This window comes from Emydura macquarii, unplaced genomic scaffold, assembly GCF_026122565.2.
Source record: "Emydura macquarii macquarii isolate MOO-44397 ecotype Brisbane River unplaced genomic scaffold, CSIRO-AGI_Emac_v2 contig_2372, whole genome shotgun sequence".
In the NCBI taxonomy this organism is placed as follows: domain Eukaryota; kingdom Metazoa; phylum Chordata; order Testudines; family Chelidae; genus Emydura; species Emydura macquarii.
The window spans coordinates 164413-189746 of record NW_027132509.1 but is presented as its reverse complement, the minus strand read 5'-3'; the positions used below and the strand labels follow the sequence as shown (position 1 = coordinate 189746).

The window sequence follows — 25334 nt, the reverse complement described above, 5'->3', positions numbered from 1 at the left end:
TGCAATAACTGCTCATTCCACAAGGGCCCAAGTGTCTTCTGCAGCATTCCTGGTGCAGGTGCCAATTCAGGACATTTGCAAGGTGGCAACGTGGTCCTTGATTCATACCTTCACAATGCACTATGCTATCACTCAGTAGGCTAGGAATTATGCCGTTTTCGGGAGAGCAGTTCTGCAGTCTGCGGGAGTTTGAGTTCTGACCCCTCCTCCAGTGGTACAGCTTGGGAGTCACCTACTTGGAATCGACATGAGCAAGCACTCGAAGAAGAAAAAACAGTTAGTAACCTTCCATAACTGTTGTTCTTCGAGATGTGTTGCTCATGTCCATTCCAAAACCCTCCCACCTACCCCACTGTCAGAACTGTCCGGAAAGAAGGAACTGAGGAGGGGAGGGTCAGCAGAGCCCTATATAGAGTGCCATGGAGGCACGACTCCGTGGGTACTCTGAGGGAAAACTTTCCGGCGGACCATACACGTGGCATGCACGCACCTACTTGGAACAGACATGAGCAACACATCTTGAAGAACAACAGTTAGGGAAAGTAAGTAACCATTTTTTGGTCAATAATACTATTGACGTCAGTGGAGCTATTTAGCATGTAAAGTTAAACATGTCTTTTCAGGATCATGGAAATTTCTTTAACACTGTACTTATGCTGGAACGTGGTTCCTTCTTACTGCAGTTTTTCTTGTAAGGCCAATGGAATAGCTAGTTGTCTAATGCTTGTGAAAATGTTCTATTCTATGTCTCTGATCAAAGTTCAATGTCACTAAATGGGATGGGGGTGGGGGGTCATGAAAGAGAGAAATGGCAAAAGACTTGGTTAATGCTGCTAAGGTTACCTGGTGATAGTTCATGCTGTTCCAGAACATCAAGTTCGGTGAAACTAAAACTTCTAAAAGCCAGGAAATACAGAGTTAAGGTAAATGCCTACGCAACCTTAACTCGGCCGCTCTAAAGCTGGAAATAGCCACTGGAAATTATCTGTATACACTCGAGCTGCATTCATTGTGTGAGGTGTGGCTGTACTAAATGGTGGAGGAATAAACTGGAACAGCTTGGAAGAGCTGTCGATATGAAGAAATCTGGATTTGAGTCCCCTCATGTATGTTATCAAAGGAGAGAGGAGTATGGGTACCTTGAGATTCCAGTCTGCATCATTTCAATACAGAATTGTGTAAGTTGTATCAGTAGCAGGGCACTAAGTTCTTCTTGCCATGGGTATTGTCAGTAGAGAAGTGGGATATGAGAGAACACTGTGTATTTAATGATGGGTAAGGGAAAGTGTAGGTTTTAGGTAGTATACTATGTGCAAGTGTGAAGGAGTTGTAAAATTTAACAACCCTTTCACACCCTTTTACTAGTTTGATACTCTGTCAGGGGAGTAGGGTCAGTGTTTGAGCATAGGGCAAGTCCAGGTAGCGCTTGGGAGTGTGTGTATTATGGGCACTACTCACAGAGAACAGAGTTAAGGTTGCATGGGCATTTATCTTAACTCTTATTTCATGGCTTTCAGACATTTAAGTTTTGCTGAACTCAACGTTCTGGAACAGCACAAGCTATCACCAGATAATCTTAACTCTGTGTTAACAGCGTTTATTGCCATTTAATTTCCTAGTTTTTTAAACAGAAAGAAAAGTTTGTTGGTAGATGTTAGTACTCATTTAGACAGTTGTAGTTCTCACCTAGGTTTGCAACTGATTTGCTACTCCAGCTAGGTAATAATAAAAAAGATATAGCTTTTATATAGTGCTTTTCATCAGTAGACCTGAAAGAAGGTTACATTATCCACATTTTACAGATGTGAAACTGAGGCACTGAGCGGTGACTTCCCCACAGTCTCCGAGCAGGCCAGTGGCAGAGCTAGGAATAGTCCCAGTCCAATGGTCTTTCCACTAGGTCACACGGTTGCAATGTGATTCCTCAGTGCTTCACCCCCGCTTCTGTACATTTTATTATAGTGGAATAGGGATAATGGTCATGCTTTGAAATGTTTGCAATGCATAATTGCTACCAGGGCCAGTCATAAAAAACTCACCCATGGTCTATGTCCCCAAACCTTGACAGGTTTATTGCATGGTGATTACAGTAACTTTAAGAATGTGAGACACTGGTGTATCTCGTTCCTTCTCCACCCTCTATCCCACCATTGCCCACAACATGTAGCCCCTCCAGTTTAGAAGCCAGTAACATGTAAGAAGTTGCTCCTTGCTATCTCCAGCCCTATGCAGCCGCATGCCCATATCACAGGCAGCAGCTTACTGGAAGGCTGCACGCTACTTTAGTTATTTAGCACAAGCTGCATTGAGCTGGGGCCCTTACCCCCACTACCCACTCCAAGCTGGACTCTAGCCCCTGCTTCAGCCAGGCTTCCCCAGCCATGCCTCAGGTCCATCCAGTCCACCCATCCTCTAAACCGGTTCCCTCCCCCACATGCTCTGGCCAGCCCTGCCCCTCCCCGCCCATTCCACACAGGGGTGAGGTGTATCTTAACTACTCATTTTCTGGATTTCAGGGAGGGGGCTCAGACACCCAAAGACAAGCATGGTCCCCCAGATCTCAGAATACACAGCAGGCAGGAAGGGAAGTGCTGACCCTTCCTGAAGTGTAGAACTCCACTATATCCCAGCACATACACAGAAAGGGAGAATTAAGGTTTGACAAGCCCCCACTTCCTTAAACCCACCCCAACTTGCTCCACTACTCATATTCTCCAACCCCTCCTGTCTTTTCCTCCCTCATCACTCCCCTCCTTACTTGAGCTCCCAAGCTCTCTTCCCTTTCCTCCACCCATTTCCACTATCTCTCCTCATAATACCCGCATCCCTCACTGCACACCCTACCTCTCTTCCCGCTACCACTTACTCTTGCACCCCTACTCACGCCTTCCCTCCCAGTGAGCATGCACACATGTAATTTATTTTCTTTTCAAAATTAGTTACAGCGCCTTCTGAGTACTGTGCTATACTTAGATTACTTATCTCAAAAAAATACCCTCGACATAGGCAGATTTTTTGCAACTGTTTACAGTTCATCCTTATTTCTGCCCAGGGTGGATTTCAAACTTTGAAGTTGCTAGAATCTGTGAACTTCATGAAATGCTGTGTTTTGTTTTTACTTTTCTGGGGGCTGTATCTCAGAAAGTCTGTTGTCAAATGGCCCCAAATTTGGATCACTGACCTTACCTCACCACCCCATTAAGCAAACCAAATTTCATTGCAATCTGATTACCCTACAAATTTTAGGGCACTTAGACCAGTCGAGCTTTAAACAGAAAGCTGGCGTTAACCATAACTATAGCAGAGCTATTGCTCTGCTATAATGTGTGTATAATATGTGGGGGTGTGAAATAAATGTACTTGCTATGTCATGCCTAGGGTAACCAGATAGCAAGTGTGAAAAATCAGGATGCCTTTTTTTTTTTTTTCTTCCAGGGAGAGAGGGTATAGTTGTGTATATAAGACACAGCCCCTAATATTGGGACATCTGGTCACCCTAATTGTGCCACAAAACTGATAGAAATGTGATACATGGCCCATTTTTCAACAGATATGAATGTCAAATAATAAATATTATGTTCAGTACTAAAGAGGCCATGTGAAGCATATCTGCAATATTAGTTCCACAAATTATTAAATTAGGATTAGTTTTTAATCTTACCCCTTTGCATGCAGGATCCAGCAACCTCATCATTTGTTTCTGAATATCCAGAAGCCTTTCAATACTCTTTAAATTAAATAACAATAGTGATCCAAACCAGAATTATTTTGCATTAAGAATGTAAATAAAAACATGAGAAAATTTTGTTTTATTTAAAAAACATACAGATCCTAACGTCCACAGTCCAGTGTAAATTTTTATTCTGTAGGTCTGATTAGAACAAAAAAAAAATCATAAACTATCCATGGCCTTCTGAATTGATCAAGCTGTCCAGTGTAAATGGGCCGGTAGCAGAGGAGCTAGGACCAATGATTCCTTGTCTTACTGAGTGGGAGTAGGCAAAGAAGGTGGCCCGTCCACCCCCAAGAAGAACCCTATCTGGATTAACAATCAGCAGACATATTGGTCTGCCCCCTTAAGATTTAAAAGGAGGGGGAAAGCTAGATGACTGCCCGAAACCCCAAAAAGTGATGCAGGCACCAGGAAAGAAGGCTACCTGTCTATGATCCACCCCCTAACAGTTAACTTCAGGTAAGGAGATGTGCTGGGAGAGAAAAGTCCCCAATGGATAGGTTCCCAAGCCTATTGGGGAGATTATTTTCAGAGACCAAATATCAGTATATCTGTCCATGACTAGTAATCAGCACTTTTAGATATATCTATGTATGGTCTGGTCTACACAGGGACACTCAGGTAAATTAATCTGAATTAATTTTTAAAACTGCATTAAACCCCTGGGTGGACACTCTTATTCAGAATTAAAATGGCCTTAATTTGATTTAGTGTAATTCACTTCCAAAGCGAATTATGCTAAAGTGAATTAAGGCCACTCTAATTCTGAATAAGAGCGTCCACCAAAGGGTTTAAAGCAGTTTAACTAAACCACTTTAAATTCACACCTTTTGTTAATTTGGATTAATTTTCCTGAGTGTCTTTGTGCAAACAAGCCCTGTGAGGTTAGCATCTAAGCACCTCACAAATACTGATGTATTTGTTTTCCACAACTCTGTGGAATAGGAAAGTATTGTGATCTCCATTTTTACAAGCAGGGAATGGAGGAACAGCAAGGTTAAAATACTTGTCCAAGTGTCCAGTGTCCAAGACACTGGAAGGCTGTGTCAGTCAGGAACTGAACCCCCAATCTTGTGAGTCACAGTCCATTGCTTAACCACAAAATCATCCTTCCTCTTCAACTGAATAAAAAAAAGATTAATTTTCCATTCATAAATCATATGCCTTCATATTATGTTAATCATGCCTACACAGGTGCACTAGTGGAGGCAGAGGTCACAGTCGATAACATAACTGCACAGGGAACAGCCTATGCTTGCTACTGCACAATGTAGCAAAGAATCTCTCATTGTTCTCCCTCAAGCACCCAAGAGGCATTATGCCTTTGAAAGGCACAATGTCTGTAACTCCCATCAACAGGTTATGGTGACAATTATAAACAACAAGAGTAAAGTTCAACTGCTTTGTTCAGGTCACTGGCATACAGAACAGAAATTACAGCTTTAATGTAGGCATCTTGTGCAGATATATTCCTTAATGCCACATATGGTTAAGCAAATAAGGTGTTGACCCAGCCTGTCATTATCCACCCTTCCTGCCCCTTTAATGGGTTTCTGTTCCTCTTTGCTTTACCTTCTACATTGTTTCATTTTAAAAACAATTTGTTCCCAGAGATTTTATAACTTATTGTGTACTTTTCTTGGACTCATTCTTTTACTGTGTGCTATGCACTGAATGATATGATTTATTATCTATGAATAGCAAGTTGCATTTTATGCAAGCCTATTACATACTTCCATTGTATTACAAAACTGTGCTGCAGCTTTTAATTGAACTGATTCTTGCAGTCCACTAAACACACATACTTTATATATGGAGATCTGAAATATAAAATATTCCATATTCTAGTTATTCAGTTTTGCAATAACATTTTGTTAAAGAAGCTTTGGCCTCACCCATGAACAAAAACAAAAAATCATTTTCCCGGGACTGTATCTAAATTTTAATGTATGAGATCTATAAATTATGTTATAAAAATGAAAGTGAAAATAGTAGCATACAGTACTTGCTTAACTGTCAACTTTGTGGGTGGTATGAGCATCACTTCTTTCATTAATTTCAGTTTTCCAGCTGACGATTTTCCACAGCTCAACAGAGTGACCATTGGTAGTGGCATGGTCAATTCCTTAGGCAAATTCTAAAATTGAGAAAGCCATCTGAAAATAAGAATGTTTAACTCCTATTGTTTAATCAAATGTTTTCTCATTTATATTCATTTCAGATCTGATCCAAAGCCCACTGAAGTGAGTAGAAAGATTCCCTCCATTGATTTAAATGGGCCCAAAGCCCATCTTGTCATAAGGAGTCAGCTGACAATGAATATCAAATGATACAGCTTTTCACTTAACATTTCTGAAGTACACAACTCTGGAATAGTGATTACAGCTGAGACAAAATGAAAAAAAAAATATATTGACAAGTACCTGATCATGTTTCATCAATGCAAGATGTAAGTACAAAGGTGTGTTGTTAATGGTGGCACCAGTTTTAGCAACAGCGAGTGATAATCCCCCAATGGCTATGCTGCCACAGAACGCTGGTTCAATGGATTCCGCAGGTAGGATTGGTTTCTCTGCAAGAGAAGTCTTCTTCCCTAACATGATTAAGAATATTGACTAAATGTTTTCTTGGTTTAAAATTTAGTTGTGTACCTACAATATCAGCATTCTACAAATAAATAAAATATTGCCATTTAAATGTTGTACGTTAGTTGATATACTAATACTATCATAATGTTTTTCTATTAATCAATCCATTTTTGTTGTATTTTGCAGTCCTCATCACTTGAGATTATCTTAATCTCCAAGTGCACAATGCATTCCACCATCTTTCTGATTCTAAATCCTTCCTCAAAATTCACTTTCTTCAGCTTTCAGCCACTTATCTCTATCTTATCTTTTGCCCATCTGTACTTAGATGTAACAATCTGATCTTTCAAGCTCCATTCACAAAGTATGTTTTGCATGTTCTTTATTTATTGTAAACCTCATCCCTCCCTCCTTTTCTTGTTTGTTCTCATCATTTCCTGCATTTATCTAATTTACAATATAAACTCATTGAGATAAAGTGCACCTTCTGTTTTCTACTACGCAAGATGTACATTAAGAAGAAGAAAATAGCACCCTTAGGGCCAGATTTTCAAATGGACTCAAGGAACCAGATTTTCAAATATTTAACACCCACAGCTTGGGCTAGATTTTCAAAAGAGCTCCGCATCCAATGTGCCTCCTTCAAAAAATGTATAAATTATTTTGGTTTCTAAATAGGTGCTCTTTTGAAAATTTGACTCTTTATACAAGCATCTCAGAGCAATTTTTAGTAATAAAATAAGAGAGTACAGCTATAGTACTATAAGTGAAGATTCATCCAAATAGGACCTTAATTACATTTACAGATAGATTCTACACCACTTATACCCACAGGGTAAAGAGTAGCACAAGCAGGGACACAGTAAGTGAATGATCAAGAGCTGAACACAATTTGAATATGTTTTGTTCTCCAAAGATTCTTTGTAAGAAACTATCTTTTATGCCACATGCAACCAGATAGAGTATGTTCTAAAACCAGCTACTGGAAGTTGAGTACCTGTTACTGCTTCATTGTGAGTCAGTAGCTGTAGCCAAAATTGTTTTAAATAAGTGTGAATTTGTCAATTTTATATTCAGCAAGAAATCAATAACTATTGAAACTAAATAGTTAATGACACTTGTCCGATGAAGTGGGTTTCTGCCCATGAAAGCTTATGCCCAAATAAATTTGTTAGTCTTTAAGGTGCCAGAGGACTCTCACTGATTTGCTAAAAACAGACTAACACAGCTACCTCTCTGGAACTTATTATTGTCTTCTTACTTTTCTTGTAATATAAGACAACAATAACCTGGGCAGCAGTGACCATGAGATGGTTGAGTTCAGGATCCTGACAGAAGGAAGAAAGGAGGGCAGCAGAATACAGACCCTGGACTTCAGAAAAGCAGACTTTGACTCTTTCAGGGAACTGATGGGCAAGATCCCCTCAGAGGCTAATTTGAGGGGGAAACGAGTCCAGGAGAGCTGGCTGTATTTTAAAGAAACCATATTGAGGGCACAGGAACAAACCATTCCGATGTGCAGAAAGAATAGTAAATATGGCAGGCGACCAGCTTGGCTTCGAAGATTTCTCTTTTGCGAGTTTAAACATAAAAAGGAAGCTTGGACAGATGACTAGGAAGGAGTATAAAAATATTGCTTGAGCATGCAGGAGTGAAATCAGGAAAGCCAAAATGCAATTGGAGTTGCAGATATCAAGGGGCGTGAAGGGTAACAAGAAAGGTTTCTACAGGTATGTTAGCAACAAAAAAGTCAGAGAATGTGTGGGCCCCTTACTGAATGAGGGAAGCAGCCTAGTGACAGATGATGTGGAAAAGGCTGAAGTACTGAATGCTTTTTTCTGCCAATCATCACAGACAAGATCAGCTCCCAGACGACTGCACTGCGCAGCACAGTAAGGAGAGGAGGTGAGCAGCCCTTAGTGGTGAAAGAACAGGTTCAGGACTATTTAGAAAAGATGGACATGGACAAGTCCAAGGGTGCTGAGGGAGTTGACTGATGTGATTGCAGAGCTATGAGCCATTAACTTTGAAAACTCGTGGCAATTGGGAGAGGTCCTGGACAATTGAAAAAAGGCAAACATAATGCCCATCTTTTAAAAAAGGGAAGGAGGAGGATCCGGGGAATTACAGACCATTCAGCCTCACCTCAGTCCCTGGAAAAATCATGGAGCAAGACCTCAAGGAATTTTGAAGGACTTGGAGGAAAGGAAGGTGATCAGGAAAAGTCAGCATGGATTCACCAAGGGCAAGTCATGCCTGACCAACCTGATTGCCTTCTATGATATGACTGGCTCTGTGGATGTGGGGAAAGTGGTGGATGTGATATATCTTGACTTTAGCAAAGCTTTTGATATGGTCTCCCACAGTAGTCTTGCCCACAAGTTAAGGAGATATGGGTTGGATGAATGGACTATAAGATGGATAGATAATCAGGTTCAATGGGTAGTGATCAACGGCTTGATGTCTAGTTGGCAGCCGGTATCAAGCAGAGTGTCCAAGAGGTCGGTCCTGGGGCTGGTTTTGTTCAACATCTTCATTAATGATCTGGATGATGGGATGGATTGCACCCTCAGCAAGTTCACAGATGACACTAAATTGGAGGGAGTGGTAGGTATGCTGGCAGGTAGGCATAGGATTCAGAATAACCTAGACAAATTGGAGGATTGGGCCAAAAGAAATTTGATGAGGTTCAACAAGGACAAGTGCAGAGTCCTGCACTTAGGACGGAAGAATCCCAAGCACGGCTACAGACTGGGGACCGACTGGCTAGGCAGTGGTTCTGCAGGAAAAGACCAAGGGATTACAGTGGACAAGAAGCTATATGAGTCAACAGGGTGCCCTTGTTGCCCAGAAGGCTAATGACATATTGGGCTGCATTAGTAGGAGTCGCCAGCAGATCTAGGGAAGTAATTATTCCCCTCTATTTGGCAGGAGTATTATGTCCTGTTTTGGGCCCCCCACTACAGAAAGAATGTGGATAAATTGGACAGAGTCCAGCGGAGGGCAATAAAAATGATTAGGGGGCTAGGCATATGACTTATGAACAGAGACTGAGGGAAATGGGTTTATTTAATCTGCAGAAGAGAAGAGTGAGGGGGGATTTGATCATAGTCTTCAACTATCTGAAGGGGGGTTCCAAAGAGGATGGAGCTAGGCTCAGTGGTGACAGATGACAGAACAAGGAGCAATGGTCTTAAGTTGCAGTAGGGGAGGTCTAAGTTGGATATTAGGAAAAGGAAAGTCTAAGTTGGATATTACAAAAAACGTTTTCACTAGGAGGATGGTGAAGCACCTAAGATTACCTAGGCAGGTAGTAGAATCTCTATCCTTAGAGATTTTTAAGGCCCATCTTAACAAAGCCCTGGCTGTGATGATTTAGTTGAGGTTGGTCCTGCTTTGAGCAGGGGGTTGGACTAGATGACCTTTTGAGTCCCTTCCAACCCATAGCTTCTATGATAAACATGATGAGGCATTTGCCACAATTTTGTGCTGCAGCTGATGAGGGTCCCTGCACAATTCCACAGAAAGAAAATAATAGAAAGGAGACCATTTTTCTGAGGAAATGTGAGGACGGCAACATGTAGTACTTTCTCCTCACTTTTGCCCATATGTTTATTACCTTTGATCTCCCAACACCCATTTTCCTTTGCTCACACTACTTTCTCTTCCCCTCCTTTATCATCTTTCTGCTTTTCCTCTCCACACTGCCTGTCTTGTTCCCTCTCTTCTCACAGCCCTCCCTTTTCCTTTTATTTTCAATTTGCCTTCTTACCTCCATTCTTCCCCCTTTCTTCATTCCTTATGTTTTTCTGTTCCGCAATTTCTCTTTCCCCCCATTGTTTCTTCTCCTTATCTTCATTCCACTCACATTTTCCTTTTTATTCTTATGGTACTCACTTCCTCACCCACCATTTGCTTTTTTATACTTCATTCACATCCTCCTCCATTCTCATTCCTCAGAGTGAAGAGTGGACCCCCTAGCGAGGCCAATCACAACTTGGAAAAGAGGCTCTGTTACACTGTCCCATGTGGCTGACTGAACATGCTTTGTTCTCTTCTCCCCCTCCCCAAGCTCTGCAGTGAAGATCATTTATTCTCACTGCTGACGTACTCTGCTAGAGAGGAACTGCTGCTAGTGACTAAGGAGATCTTAGAAGTTGCTACAAAAGCACTGCAGAGAAGCACTGCTACCTTTCAGTGCTCATAGGGAGCTACAGAAGGTATGCTAGCATCCTTATTGATACCTATCTTGCAAGAAATATTACGAGAAAATCAACTAAAACCTAATTTGGCTCCTTTTTTTTTGCCAGAGGGTGTTGCAATTGATGAAGCTAGAACACATGCAGGTGCGGAAATTGCTGCTTCTTGTTCTTCCTTTTCAATTTCCTTTCTTTCATTTTCTTCTTCTACTTTATTTGCAAAGTATTCACTGAGGGGAAAAGAAAAGGCATGATTAATGGCTTAAGAATATTATTAGGTAAATGATGAGTAGGCATGGGCAAGTGGGAAAAGCACATGCCAGAAGATGAAGCAAGATCTATTCATGGTTCTGCTGCTGACGCTTCATGTGAACCTGGGAAAGTCAATAAACTACTTTGTGCCTCAGTCTAGCCATCTCTACAATAGACTTAATAATACACATCACAAATGGATGTTACAAGGCTTAACAGATATGTAGTTTGAGAACTTTGGAGAGAAGTAACGTAAGGACAAAGTATACATATCCAAATGAGGGTGGCAATGTTGTTTAGTAATTAAACCTCATTTTTCAACTATTTCAAATCCTATTGAATTGAAACTCAGAGGAGATGGCTTGGTGGTCTAAACAACCAGCTTTAAGTGCAAAAACTCCTTCAAACCTAGCAAGGTTGACTCAGCTCTTTATCCTTCCAATGTAAATAAACTGAGCTCTATATAGAGAAGACCTTCAAAAGGAAGACCTCTTTGCTTTGTATGGATATTAAAGGTCCCATGGCACTTCCCAAAAGTGTCAGAATTTGGCCTTATTTGCTTCTCCAAAAGGTCATCTTTCTCTAGAGTTGAGGTCTGGTTATCTTAGTGGCTGCTGCTTTAGAAGTGGCTGTATTTTAGCTGTTTGTATACAGTGGAAGCAACATTTAGAGTGAAATTCACCCCAGTTCCGTGGGACTAAGTAAGGCCATATAAATGGTACATCAGTGTTTTGTTCAGGCCCTCATCAATTAGATGAATTTCATCCATAGTGAAGCTTCACTCTACTAAGTATGTTCCACAGTGCTAATCTTCTTGGACTGAAGCAGTTTATATCTGTAAGGTATGTGATGTACTCCATTCCAACAGGTAAAAAGCCCTGGCTCCAAGTCATCCTGCACCTGCTCCTGTTAGAAGGCTGATCCCTTCCAAGAGGTAGCTGCAAGTAACGATTACAACTGTGGAGGATGAGGAGAGGGCCTACCACCATTCCCAGAGTGAAGAGCAGTCAATCTTTAGCCAGTAGGCCTTCTCCTATTACAGTGAGACTTCACTTGTAAAGAAGGTTTTTGGTGAAGAAAAATTCCAGTTTATAATATGATTTGGGATGAAAAATGTTATATACTTACTTGTACATATGAAATATTATTAGAAAATTCCTAAGGCAAACATCAATTTTATATTTAAAAAAACTGTTGAACTTAATCCACAGGTGTTTTGATACTGGGAAAATCAAAACACATTTTTGGGCACTTTTGGTGTTTTTAGCCTATATTTTTTCTTATAAATGTGTTATGAATGGAGAAATATTGCCATTCTCCACTGCTTCATAATTTCTCTAATATCAGAAGAAGTTTGTATGGAAAATGCAAATGAACTTGTTTACTAGAATAGGTATTTTCCTAAAAAGCTTAAAATGGAGATAAAAGGAAGGTGATAACTACCCCAAGGTAAGAGCCTTAGATTTTCTCTGAGTGGCCTACTTTAAAAGACTATTCTATCAAAATCAGAGATTTGTAAAAATACACTCTCTGGGAAATTAATCTCAGTGCAGAGGTCCCAAGCAAGGCCTTTCACACCATTTATGTCCAGCAGGGCAATAGAGGCTGTAGGTGGAGCTGCTAGCTGAGGAAGATTCCAACCTAAGCTCCATGAGCTGCTGAGGGAAAGATCACTGGATCTGTACTAACGCATACTGAAATCAATGGAAAGATTCCCATTGACTTCAGTGAGCACTGGGCCAGTTCCTTATATGGATCCAATGTGAGGACTGTGCAGGTCATGTCCAAAAGTAGGATGTGGGTATGTGTGTAGGGGATGTATTCCAAACTCCCATCTTTGTATTCTGCACAATGCTGGTTTATTTGGATTTTGTGCAGACTGGGATGAACTTCACATTATATAAATATACAGCAGTGAAAAATAATATAATGCAAGGCTTCTAGTGGCAATAATATCCTAGAAATATTGTGTAGAAAAAATTATGAATGACATTAGAAAAAATATTAAGATTTTGCACAAATTTCTTTTATTTACAACACTATTTGCATATTAAGTATAAAAATGTGTTTTACTACGGTAAACTCAGTGAAATAAATATGCAAGACCTACCTAAGCAACTCATCAACTTTACACTGGTCAGTAGGTTGCAAGTCTCTGAGCATTTCATTCAGTGATCCATTTACCCATTCCAGGGCTGTATTAATAGAGTCATTTCTTTCTTTCTCATCAGCATCAATTGCTTCAGGTGAAGCATTTTCAAGGATTTCAGCGTGAGAAGAGATCACAATGGAACAAATGCTCTGCAAAATTATTGTGAAAAGCTTACAAAGTGTTCCATTTCTAACTTTAAAATGTCACTTGAAAAGATTAAAGATATGGGCTTAAACATATTCCACCCCCAATGCAACTTAATTGATCCCATTATTCAGACTTTTTCCTTGGTTTCTTGAATTTCTGCACTTACAGCTTTTAATCTAAGATTCTCAAACCATTTCTGAATATTACTTATGTATTAATAATCCTGTCACAGAAGTTTTATACTCATTTTATAGGATGGTAAAGTAAGATTCACAGTGATTTAGTGACTGGCTAAAAAATAAGGCCCTAACCCTGCAGATCTGATCAATGCCAACAGATCCTTACACCCACATGACATCTCAATCCAATCCCAATTCAGGGACTCTGCATGAAGATAGGGATCAGCTTGCAGAATCTGGACCTAAAACAATGATAGCACCATGAATAGAACCCATTAGTCCTAGTTTGTGTTTTAACCACTAGAATGCTATTTTAACTCTGTGAGACAAGGTGGGTGAAGTAATATCTTTTATTGGACAAACTTCTCTTGCTGAGAGACAAGCCTTCACAGAATTCTTCTTTAGGTCTGCTAAAGTGTGAACTTCTCTGTGTAAGTTAATGTTTTTCCAGATCTTTCAGCAATAGAAATCTTTACAAATATTACTTACAATAGATTGTCAAATGTACAAAATAAAATTAAAAAAACAGATGACTATAGGTAACTTCTTTTTTTTTAATTAAAACCTTGCAACCATTTCCTCTTCTGAAATAAGCATCTGCCAAAGTAGGTTTCATAAGTGTTATTTACCTGGAAATATTATAGGAAGATGTGTCTATAAATTACATTGACAACTGAGACACAAAGAGGGTGAATGACAGCATCAAACAAGTATAAATGCTGGTGAATCATGGTACAAGAGCTGTCTGTTGTTACAGTAAAAAATGTGATATAATGACAACATGACCCTTAAAATGAACTCCATTTTAATCAGTCACTAACTACTCTGTATCCTTTACAGATATCCTAACGATGACTGCATTAAGGATATTAGACATAATGAATCCTAAATACTTTTTAAACTGGATTTTTTAAAAAAATACATACATTTTCTCCTTTTCTGAGCATCTTCAATGAAGTGAATCATATTCTACTTTTGGGAGAGTGTAAATACCTACCATTATATATCTGTAATGGAGTAGAGAGACAAGGTGGATGAGGTAATATCTTTTATTGGACCAATTTATCTTGGTGAGAGAGAGACAAGCTTTCAAACTTACACAGAACTCTTCTTCAGTTCTGGGAAACGTACTTAGAGTATCACAGCTAAATATAAGGTGGAATATATTGTTTAGCATAAGTAGTTAACACAGGTTTCAAGGGACCATTCAAGGTGAAGAGTCCATTAGCAATCCTTCAGTCATTGGAGGAGGGGGAAGAAAAGGCCACTTGGAGGAAGTAGGTTTTTAGTGGGTTATAGATTGTTGTAATAAACCATAAATCGGTGTGTCTATACTCAGTCATCTAAGGAACAACCTTGGATGCTAATATAGAATAATGATAATGTGAGGAGAACACAGCACTAGTCTTGAACTTTGGAACACACAATATTTTTGAATGGAGTGACACATACATTGCCCTAAGCTGCCAGGGTGAATACCTGTTCATTCACATGAACTGTGTTAATAGTGGACTGCATGCTTTTTTTCTAAAATAGTGTAATAGGAATAGACAGATGTGTAGCTCGAAACATATGAATGAAAATAAATGTATAGTTAAAAAAAAAAAAATTCATACAAGCAGAACTATCTCAAAAAACAGGGACAATTCTGAAGCCCTGATCCTGCAAACACTTACATATGCATAAGTTTAAGCACGAGTAGTTCTGTTGACTTCAATGGGACTATTGAGCACATAAGTGTGTGTTTGCAAGACTGGTGCCTTATCTAGAATATTAACAGCGTAAGAAAACTGAGAAAGGTGCCATTGAGACATAATAAAGAAAGAAAAGCAAAACTCAAAGTGCCAAAATTAATTATATATAGGGAGGATGAGTTAAATTAGGGTCTGGATCCTGAGAGGTAGTAAAAGCTATATCCTGTCACCACTGGAGTCAAGAGGAGTTTTTGCTTATGGCTGCTATGGCAGTATAACAGGACAGTTTTTGTGAGACAAGCAACAGGCGTACAAGAATATGACAAACGAAACGTATATCAATGTAATATCACATGTGGGTCACAAATCAAATATAAACAAAGGATTATTAATCCAAAAACAGTAAATACGGTATAATAGGAGTATTTCAATTTAGTTCATTTTCACCAGAATTTTGCTATTTCTGACTTACAAAAGTAATTCATTCAGCAATTTGATCCACATTTAATGCTTCCATTCTGTCTCATTAACTAAAATGACCCATCATTAACAATGGTGGAGATGAGCATCTCTCTGTAGTAATATCTCGTTAGTATACATAACAAAATAAGATATAAGATATAGCTCATACCTTCTCATTATTTTTAACTGTGCAAAATATTTCCACTTCTAATGTTGGTCGACCAATGCCATCAAGGACCTTTCTTCCAATTAATTTGCAAATTACAGGAGGTTTAGAAAATTTAGAGAAGTAGTTAGCCTTGAAGAAGAGAGAGTTTGATTTTAAAAATCAATTTCTATGTAAATCAGGCTTTCATTTTATGTTAGCATTAAATCCATCACTGGTTACATCTATTTTTGTGTCTTGATATTCATCAGGATACTTCAGTTAGTACTCTTACTCCTGTGTTGTGTGTTTAAAAGCCACTCTAGAACCTGGGTTTATATTTACTGCAGTGAGGAGGAGAAGGAAGCATATCTAACTAGTATGTATTGTAGAAAAAAAAATTCAAAAAACACAAGCATGATAGCATTTTGTTTGATTTACTTCTTTCTAGTAAAACATAATCTGGAACTAGTGTCACACCTTATCTTGGAGAGTAATGAAACTTGGTCAACATGGAATAATGCAATGAATAATGCCTGAGATGTAAGGCTTCATTATCAGAGACACATTCATGTAGGAAGAAGTATTGGAAGGTAATCTTTTTTTAAACTGCTTCTTGAGTATTTAGGGTGTTGGCCCTTGCACTATTTATACTGAGTGGATATCTTACTGGCTGCATTCGCTTCAGTGCCTGAGTCAGCTGTTGGGCAAAGCCGCACCGTAAAACTGGCCTGATTCTTGTCCCTTTAATCGAGGCCCACAGGGATCTGCATACAAGTAGCAGTGTGAAAACTAACCAGACTCCCTTCATCTTCAGGCTGCTGCTGTTCTGCACAACAGTTGTGGCTGTAGGAGTATCTGTCTACAGTCACAGAGGAAAATGCTTTCCAATCTCTTGTTAGCTCAATTGAGCTATTTTAACATGATCGAATAACTTTAAGGGGTTGTCCAATGCTGCCATTCCTGCAGTGACAAGCCCAAGCATTGAAAAATCGTGCTGCCGCCCTCCGTGTGACATTGTTTTCAAATCTGTTTAAAGCCAAACAACAGGGAGGGGACCCTTTTATTTGTCCCCTAGTTTCTGGGCTGCTAGGATGCAGGTAGGTCTTGTTTTAAAGCTTTTCTTCACAACGAGGTGGGCTAAAACCTCTTGTGGTGGAAGCTGAGATTCTCAACTAATCCTAAGAACCCAGGAGCAGGGGCTTTATGAAAAACAGCACAGAGCTGAGCCTGGCTCTGCTATCAGGTGAGCTGAACCCTTAGGCTCCAGCTGCACCTAAGCGGCTGTCAGACAGATGGAGCCCCCCCGCTGACGCTGCAGCAGGGTCCCTGCAGGCTGGGTACCTGCCTCTGCCCCTGCTGCGGGGCGGGGGGGGGGGGGGGGGTGATGCAGGAGAGGCTAAGCCTCGTTCTCGCTCCCTCCAGCAGCTGAGCAGAGCCTCTGACCCGCGCCTTATTTTACCCCGCCCCCTACGTTCCATTCGCACGGGGAATTATGAGAATTTGTCATGAGGGGGAGGTAGTAACGCGCCTGCGCACTAGAGACCCTCCCTCCTCCGTTAGCCCTGCGCCTGCGCACTACCGTCCCACGGTAGGTACCCAAAACCTGGCATTACTAGGTGGCCGTAGAGGTCGGCGGGACGCTGGTAGAATGTGGCGTTGAGCGCCTCCTCCAGCCGTTGCGGGACCTCTTGGCTCCGGTAATATTCGGCCGCTTGGTGCCTGAGTTCGGGAAGGGGACGCCGCAGCTCGCGAATCCCGCCGGGCTCCATTAGGCTGAGAGGCGACCACGTTGCTAGGAGACGGAGCGCGTGCCCTACCGCGCCGACTTCTCGCGAGAGTGGCCGCGGGGATTCCACTTGGTTGTCTGCTTCCGCGCGCCCTCGGCGGGAAGCCTGCCGGGAATGTTGGGTTCTGCCTCTGCCACTGGGCTGCAGTATGACCCTGGGCACGTCACCTGACGTCCCTGAGCCCTCCGCTTTCCCAAGCAGCCAGCCGGGGATAACGATATTGCCTCTTCCTCCTAAGTGGCGCTTGGGCGAGAGGTGCGAGGTGAGGTGCCGTGGCTGTGTGTGCAGCCTGCGACTTAATAAAGCAGCTTGCCAGCGCCCTAGCTATGAACTGCCACGTTGTTGGGTGTACTTTAGTTAGAGAGTCAAGTGTTTAAGGCTCTTCTTCTTCAGGGTGGAGCGTGTGTGCTGTCTCCTGGACTCTGCCAGGGCTTGGTTATGCTCTTTAACGCTAGACATTTTCAAGTGAGTGCCCTTTTGTATTAAAACAGCCCTCGAACAACAAAATTGTGTAAGATTAGCAGCATCCTGAAAGAGAGGCAGATTATAGCTTGTGAAATGTCTAGTGAGGCTAATGCTGCCAAGTGCCCCAGTAACTTTACTTCTGCTTTTAAGAACCCTTTATTTTCCATGAAAAAAGAAACATTTCACAACCTGAATGATCATTTTTAGTCTACAATTTCTGAAAACTTTCGCTTTGTTATCTGTTCGTTGGTAATTTGGTTGAAGTAACTGAAAATGGCGATACTTAAAATGTTATTAGCTGCACACTTACTCAGTGCTAAAATCAGCATGTGTAGATCTTACTCATTGTATGCTCACTTCTTTGGGGGTGGGTGATAATGAAGAAAAATCTCTACAGAATTATTTTCTTTTCCTTTTGAAATACCTCAGTAGTTCTCCGAGGACATAATCCCTCTTCCTATGTCTGAAGAAGCTTCTAAACTGATGCTAGGAATTCCTTAAAGGAAGTGCCAGGGAGAGATCTATTTTCCCATTGTCACATCTCTAACAAATTGAAAATAGTGTTTCCCAAACCCAGTTTCAAATGACTAAATTGTTAATTTCTTGCCTTTTGTCTTATATAAGGGTGTACAAAAAGACTTTAGCGAAAAAGCCCAAGTCATCCTCTGAGGTTGCCTGTGATTGAATGAAAGTTTTGGTGGGATCTTTTTCCCAACCAACACTGCTGGTTAAGCAGAAAGCAGTTTTAACAATTATTGGTTCTTACTGAATAACCCATTTGAAATAATAGTAAAAATTCCCTTAGAAATATTTATCATTTTAGTTTACTGACAAAACTAATACGATGTGTATTTTCTTTATTCCCTTGTAATTTCCATTAACACTAATAGTAGTTGCAGGTATGCAGTAAGAGGATGATTTAGTCTATGATCCTACCTATTATTGTGTAGTTAACTAATTAATAAAACTATTACATGCTATCAGTGATTCCTGTGCAACCCTATTATTGTCAGTAGGCTTGCATCCGTGTAATTAATGGGGCTCATTAAACAGCTGTGTTGATTGAAAGGCATTCAACTCTGTTTCTCTTAGCTATGTTGGTTCTACCATGCTAAGAAAAGTAAAACAGTTAAAATTTTGTATTTGTTAAAGTAAACAGATATGACTAAATACCTGCAAGGAACAGTTCAGTTGACGATAGAGATGTCTTGTACAAATTTATGCTCTGATATTTGACCATGTACAAATGGCACCTCCTTTCTCAGTAGAATGTCAGTGGTGGTTATATCCTGGAGGAATTTAGCCCATTGAAGGTAACTGGGTTGCATACCTGCAACTGAAGAGGAATTTGGTCACCTGTTGTAATTGTCATTTTGTATCTCCATACATCATAGTTCTTTCTTGTCTAGTTTTTTAAAAATATTTTAGGGATTAAAATGTACAGAAACACACACATTGTAAGTTTGTCATCAGTACTGCAGTGTGTAAAATCCAGTTACATTACAACAAAGTATATGCCTTAGTAAACATGTAAGATTAAAAAATTCACAAACTGGATAACTTCTGTTTGGGTATGTATAGCAGTAAGAAATTGCACCATATCCCTTTTCCAATAGATTCTCTTCAGATAATAATCTAATATGATCAGACATCACATAAGTCAGAAGAATATCTAAAAATATTTTTCTCTTTGTATTTCAAAAATTGTTTGCATCATTTACATCTTTAGCTAACGCCTAATACAGATAAAGAGGGTGGGTGGGTGGGTGTGTAGTGAAATAATACAAATAGAAAATAACATTACAAAGCCAGAACCAGTATGTTTAGATGAGACTTTCTCAACATTATAAACCAACCGTGTATGTTTTTGTCCAGTATTCTCTCAGTGGATTCAAAATCCCCAAAGAGGCACATCTTTTGTTTGTATTGTACCTATAGCTTGGCTGAGTGGAGATATGCTCCAAATAAAATGTATATCCTTTTTTGCCTGCATCATAGGGCACGTGTGCAGTATCATAAGCAACCATTGGTCTTTGCTAGTTTGGGGTATTAACACACTTTCTATCTTAAATATTTATATGGTGCCAAACACCATAGCATATAGACACTGTAATACCTAGATTTCATGTAGACCTGTAAGCACTGAATAACAGATTTGTTTTTGCCACGCTATGATTCAGTGTTAAAGACATGAGCTCAGCTCCTTAAATAAGTTAAGATTGTAGTCTCCCTGCCATCCATTTCTTCTCGGAGTTCACAATGGGATACACTGTGCCCATCTTCCACTCATAGAGTGGTCTTTGAAGTCTAGTCTGAGTATGTGAGAATTCTGTGTTTTTAGAAATGCAAAATCAGGGCTGCCTTTTGTGCTTTGCAATCCAAATGCGCTCAAATTAAAGTACAGCATTGCTCTTGTAATATTTTAGTTTGATAAGTAAGGGCATCCTTTATCACATCCCACAGTACTTTTGTACAGTGTTACTCTTCACTCTCAGCTTCCTGTAGTCTGTTAGTAAGCATGTGCTTGAATCACTAAGTTAAGGTTAGTCTGATTTGACGTTTTTGTTTGGTCCTTTGTTTACGGTACATGCATCCATACTTCCCCAGGTTTTTGGGATATTTGGGTTGGTGATCGTGGTTCAGACAGATCTGTTCTCCCCTCCCCCATGTTTCTCCTTTAGTTTCAGTATTACTTATATGAGTGTTCATTGTCCCTGATAATTATCCATAATTTTGATTATTTGAAGTTATGGCTTTAGTCCTAATTACTTTCACAAGCTCAAGAACACTTTCCTGTGGGTTTGTTAGGCTCTGCCCAAGGCAACAGTAGCTCAGACCTCTCAAAAGATGGCTTTAGGACTAAAATATGAGAGTTAGTAGTCTTTGATTTAGCATGCTCATTCTGCAAGGATGTTTTAATAAAAGTAGTTGGAAAAAAAGGGGTACTTTAAACCCTAGTTTTGAGCTGCTCTAGATCACTGGAATCCAAAAAGAAATATTCCACCAAATTGTTTAGTTCCCCATACCATAATCAGCTTCTAAGCTTTCTGAAAACTGGCCTCAAATTTCTCTAACCTATTTGGGGATTCTAATGTGTAGATTTTAACTTTCCTTAGTACACAGGTTATTGATACTGTAAGGAGCAGTTTCAGTTTATGATTTCAAGGCCTACTACAAGATTCCTTTGTACCCAAGTTATGAAGGGGCTATTTATGAGCGATTATGTCAAGGCCTACTTAAAGGCTTCTTAGTTCAAGGATCATTGACACAATAGACCATAATGACTCTCTTGGCAATGTTATTGTCTGTTGAGTTAATGCACTTGTTAGCACACACAAAGCCTATGTGTTAAAGATCCTTGTGAATTTTTTTATTTTAAGTATATTATTAAGATAAGAAAAGAAATAAACAGAAATGTATATCTTTATTAATCAGTTATGCCTTATACCAAAGTAGCAATAAGATGTTATTTCAAAAATAATAGCAAGGTAGCCTTAATAAGCTTGCAACCTACTCAAAGAGCATATATTAACAAAAATTAAAACAAAAAACCCCATGAAAACTCACAACCAAGGTGAGAGACCTGTAGAGCAGAAAAATAGGGACATATATTTGAGTTTGTGAATGGAGAGGTTGGGTGGGCTGGACTCCCCTGGATTAATTAGATATTTACTTAAAGGTGGGAAAAAATTGCTTAGAGACAGCTGATCCTTCTTTTTCAGAACACTTTCAAAATAGAGTCCAGACTCAGAAATAGTCAGCAATTTTTTCACTTTTTCTAATTAATTACATGGAGATAGGTCCAACACTCGTAAATTTTTAGGACCAGAATGTATCACTATGATTATCCTGACTGATTTCTGGTGTGACAGAAAATTTCACCCAGCAATTCAAGCAATGGAATGGAAATATTCTTCCCTACACACAAATGAACCCTATTAAAACCAGCGATTTGCCATTGAACTAAAGTGTACCTTTAGTGAAGGAGAGTTATATGCCAGTTATGTCCATTGTAAGCTTTTGAACTGCTGATCAACGTGATGGAACGTTCAGAGACCGTCACTACAGATGAACCAATGACTAATGTAATGGTTAAACTATCCTTTATATATTGAAAATAACTAATTTTAAATTACAGCTAACTTACAAGCATATTTTAATCTAAAGTGAATATCACAAAGATAGAGAAAAATTATTAGCTCAATGTTTTTTATGCCTTTTTTCCCTCCAGAGAACTGAAATTTCTGGATTACAGAGTTCAGATGGAAGAGGATAATTTAGTATTGTTTTTACACAGAATTAGTTCCTATTATTTTTCTCTCACTTAAATATAGTTTTTGTTGTATGGAGACAAAATGAATAATCATGTTTTCTTCTAAAATGACATTGTTTCCCAGGATACATCCCTGACTTTTACAACCTTAATTATTTGAGGCATGCCTTGAACTTTTAACCTTCTTTCCTAAGCTCTGATGCTGTGAATGATGGTCTATCCTACTTGACACATAACTAGATTGTAGTTCAAAGTGGATGTCACAAACACTATGGTACCATCTGGAGCAAAGATTTGATTATCACTTTGGGATAAGCCCATAAGATCATAAAGTTACAACGTACTCTATTTTCTCCATTCCACTAATTCAGATTTCTGCAGTACACATATATCTCAATTTTCACTTAACCCTTTTTTCACTGCAAGTAATTTTCATGAAATAAATATAATTTTCAGACTAGATATTATAGTGCTGTAGTGCAGTTCTACTCATGAGCTGCTACAAGTCCAATGTAAATAGCTTTCTTTAACCTAGGGAAATGCTGTACAAGTCTTGGAGTGAAGGAGTCCTGAATTATCTTCCCATTGATTCCACTGTTGCCTTTAATCATTTCCTATACTCGAGAACCCTTAGGAAGTAAAACCTCACAGAAGGATGGTAAATGTCATTAATCATTTCCTGTACTCGAGAACCCTTATGAAGTAAAACCTCACAGAAGGATGGTAAATGTCATTAATCCCTTTTTAAAAATTTAGGAAATTCCACACAAAAAACTTTAAGTGAATATTAAGGTTGCGTTGCTAAGCAGTCAAAAGTCAGGATATGCCAATGGTAAAGCTTTGTGCCTGATTTTTAACTCTGCCTTCTTATTAAGAAACTGGACAAATCACATGACAAATCCAAAATAGTTACACTTTACATAAAATGTAGTCATAAATCTATTTAAATAACATACTGTGTAAATGCAACTATATAGATATATTTCTTCAGCTACTGAGATGCTAACATAAATGACTGTATGTCTGCAAAAAATTAGTCAGTTCAATATATAGTTCTTAGATACTGATAACATTTATTTAAATATAGAGTTAATGTGTAAATTTTCAGAAAGCCAGATCTTGAGTGGGGCTGAGCACCTTCAGCTTCCATTGAAGTCAGTAGGATATGCATGTCCATGTCATCTCTTAGAAGATGGCTTGAAATCAATGATATACTGGAATGCCATGACAGTGAAATTAGCAGTATGAGTATTACAAGATCTGTATATAAGATTTTAGAAAAAACAGTAGGATATATTATTTGAGAAATAATGTGAAATTGTGTGATTACTTTTATTGCACAAGGGGACAGGGTTAAGGTTGCATTTGCAACCTTAACTTTAACATTTCCTAATTTTTGAGTCCCTAGCGATGGCTGATACTCATCCCTCTGCCCCTTGCATATATAATTTTATTGCAGTAGGGAGGGAGTATCAAGGTGACTCAGTTGGCAGGTGCCTTCTCTCATTTCCTGATTAAAACACTGACAACAACCAGAACTCAAGAATCAGATATATGGATAGCTATAGTAATTTTTTACTTGCTTCTGTGGATTTCAGGAAAAGTAAAAAGCTGTAACTTCAGAATAATGTGATTTTTACTGCATATTCTTCAGCGCTACATAAAGACTGAAAACTGCACCAGGTGAGTGAACACAAGATATATAATATAACTCACAGAGGAAAAAATGCTTCTGATTATTAACCTGATGCTTTAGATTCCTAGAATGGTAAAGGCATTGATATGTGTAATCTCAAAACCAATTTTCATAAGGACCTAATCTTTCTGTCCTTGGGCTTAGATAATGATGTAAGTTACAGCGGAATAAATCTGGAGTGACTGATTTCAATGGAATGAGTGAATCCAGATTTGCACCAGTATAATAGAGATCAGAATCTGATCCAAAAAGTATAGAAGGAATTTTGCCTAAGAAAAGAATGCAGAATCAAGCTTTACATTTTCAGCTGTCAATGCTTATGTATTGTTTTAAGAACAACCATATGTAGCGCACTGGAAAGCTATTGAAATGGGAAATAAAATAATAGTACTTACAGTCATCTGCATTGACACAACAAACTAGAGACTGTACTACAACTTCCTAGTTTTCATCTATTATGACTATCAACAGAAAACCAGAAGGGAAGAACTTGAGAATGATGCAAAATACGTTCTGACAGAAAACCCTTTTCCTCAAGTGATACAATGCATCTGTTCAGTGTTTTGTTGGGTGTATGTGGAGTAAACCAATCAGGTAGTCACATCTTCAGCCAGAAAACAATTACACTGTACTTAACATATCCAAACATCTGTCACAATAATCACTCACACTCATTTAGACAGCAAAGAGAGAAGACTGTATACTGTTGACTTTTCATGACCTGACTGAGATAAGTAACAAATATACACAATTGTATTTATCAGGATACTGTAAAACCATTATGTTAAAGTTAAAATACTATCACCCACTCCTTTCAAAAAATACATAACAGATAAAAGTAGTATATTGCAACAATTGGAAAGCAACTGTAAACAAATTTCTTATGCTATTTACATTTTTATAGAAGTACAAAGTAGTATTTTTATTTTAAATAAAAAGGCGCACTTGGCACTTCATCAGATGATCTTACAAAAGGAGTTTCTTAAAGATTTAACTCAAAATTAATTTGTAGCTTCTTGTAGTACAATACTTTATAATACACCACATAGCTCTCAATTAAACTCTTTTGCATTATATTGGTTTCTGTGTTTTGTAATTCTCCTTTTGTTCCCTTCAGAGTATTTTCTATAATGAGATGAAAGTAAAAGTCAGAGAAGCAAGTTAAATTCCCTAGCTACTGTCAGATATTTTTTTTTATGTTTTGTTCCATAGAAGGTGACGGGGCTATTTCTTTGGAGTTTCGTCCCTGTAAATAATAATTTCAAAGGTTGCAATAAAATGTTGTTTAAACTGCTCTTGCATCAGCTCAGCCTGTAATGGGACTTCATTCAAAGGCCATGTTGTTTCCGGACAAGCAAAAGTACCAGTTGCCACCTCTCCTCGAGATATCAAGCGGTCAGGACCAGTCTTCCCAATCCCTCTATCTGCTTTCCAGACATAAGACTGAAATTAGTTGTTTGTTCTCAGTTCCTTATTTGTCTTGGGAACCAGCCAACAGAATTATTTATATAAGGGAACTGTGTTCCCTACCTCTCTTCTACTGAATCCTCTCTATCTCA

General features: G+C 39.0%; 2 protein-coding genes across 2 annotated transcripts in view; one reads left to right on the top strand and one right to left on the bottom strand.

The window, feature by feature from the left end:
* The window catches only part of ENO4 (enolase 4), a 35765-nt gene extending 18442 nt beyond the window's left edge, over window positions 1-17323 (bottom strand). Inside the window, exons 1-7 of the mRNA XM_067561291.1 lie at window positions 17168-17323; window positions 15576-15704; window positions 12883-13073; window positions 10605-10750; window positions 6157-6326; window positions 5748-5870; window positions 3662-3727 (exon numbers count right to left, since the gene is read on the bottom strand). Coding sequence (XP_067417392.1) covers window positions 3662-3727; window positions 5748-5870; window positions 6157-6326; window positions 10605-10750; window positions 12883-13073; window positions 15576-15704; window positions 17168-17323 — 981 coding nt within the window. The remainder of the gene's footprint in view (window positions 1-3661; window positions 3728-5747; window positions 5871-6156; window positions 6327-10604; window positions 10751-12882; window positions 13074-15575; window positions 15705-17167) is intronic.
* HSPA12A (heat shock protein family A (Hsp70) member 12A) overlaps window positions 17119-25334 on the top strand; it is a 139749-nt gene continuing 131533 nt past the window's right edge. Inside the window, exons 1-2 of the mRNA XM_067561295.1 lie at window positions 17119-17142; window positions 23678-23762. The gene's annotated coding sequence lies outside the window, so the exon portion shown is untranslated. The remainder of the gene's footprint in view (window positions 17143-23677; window positions 23763-25334) is intronic.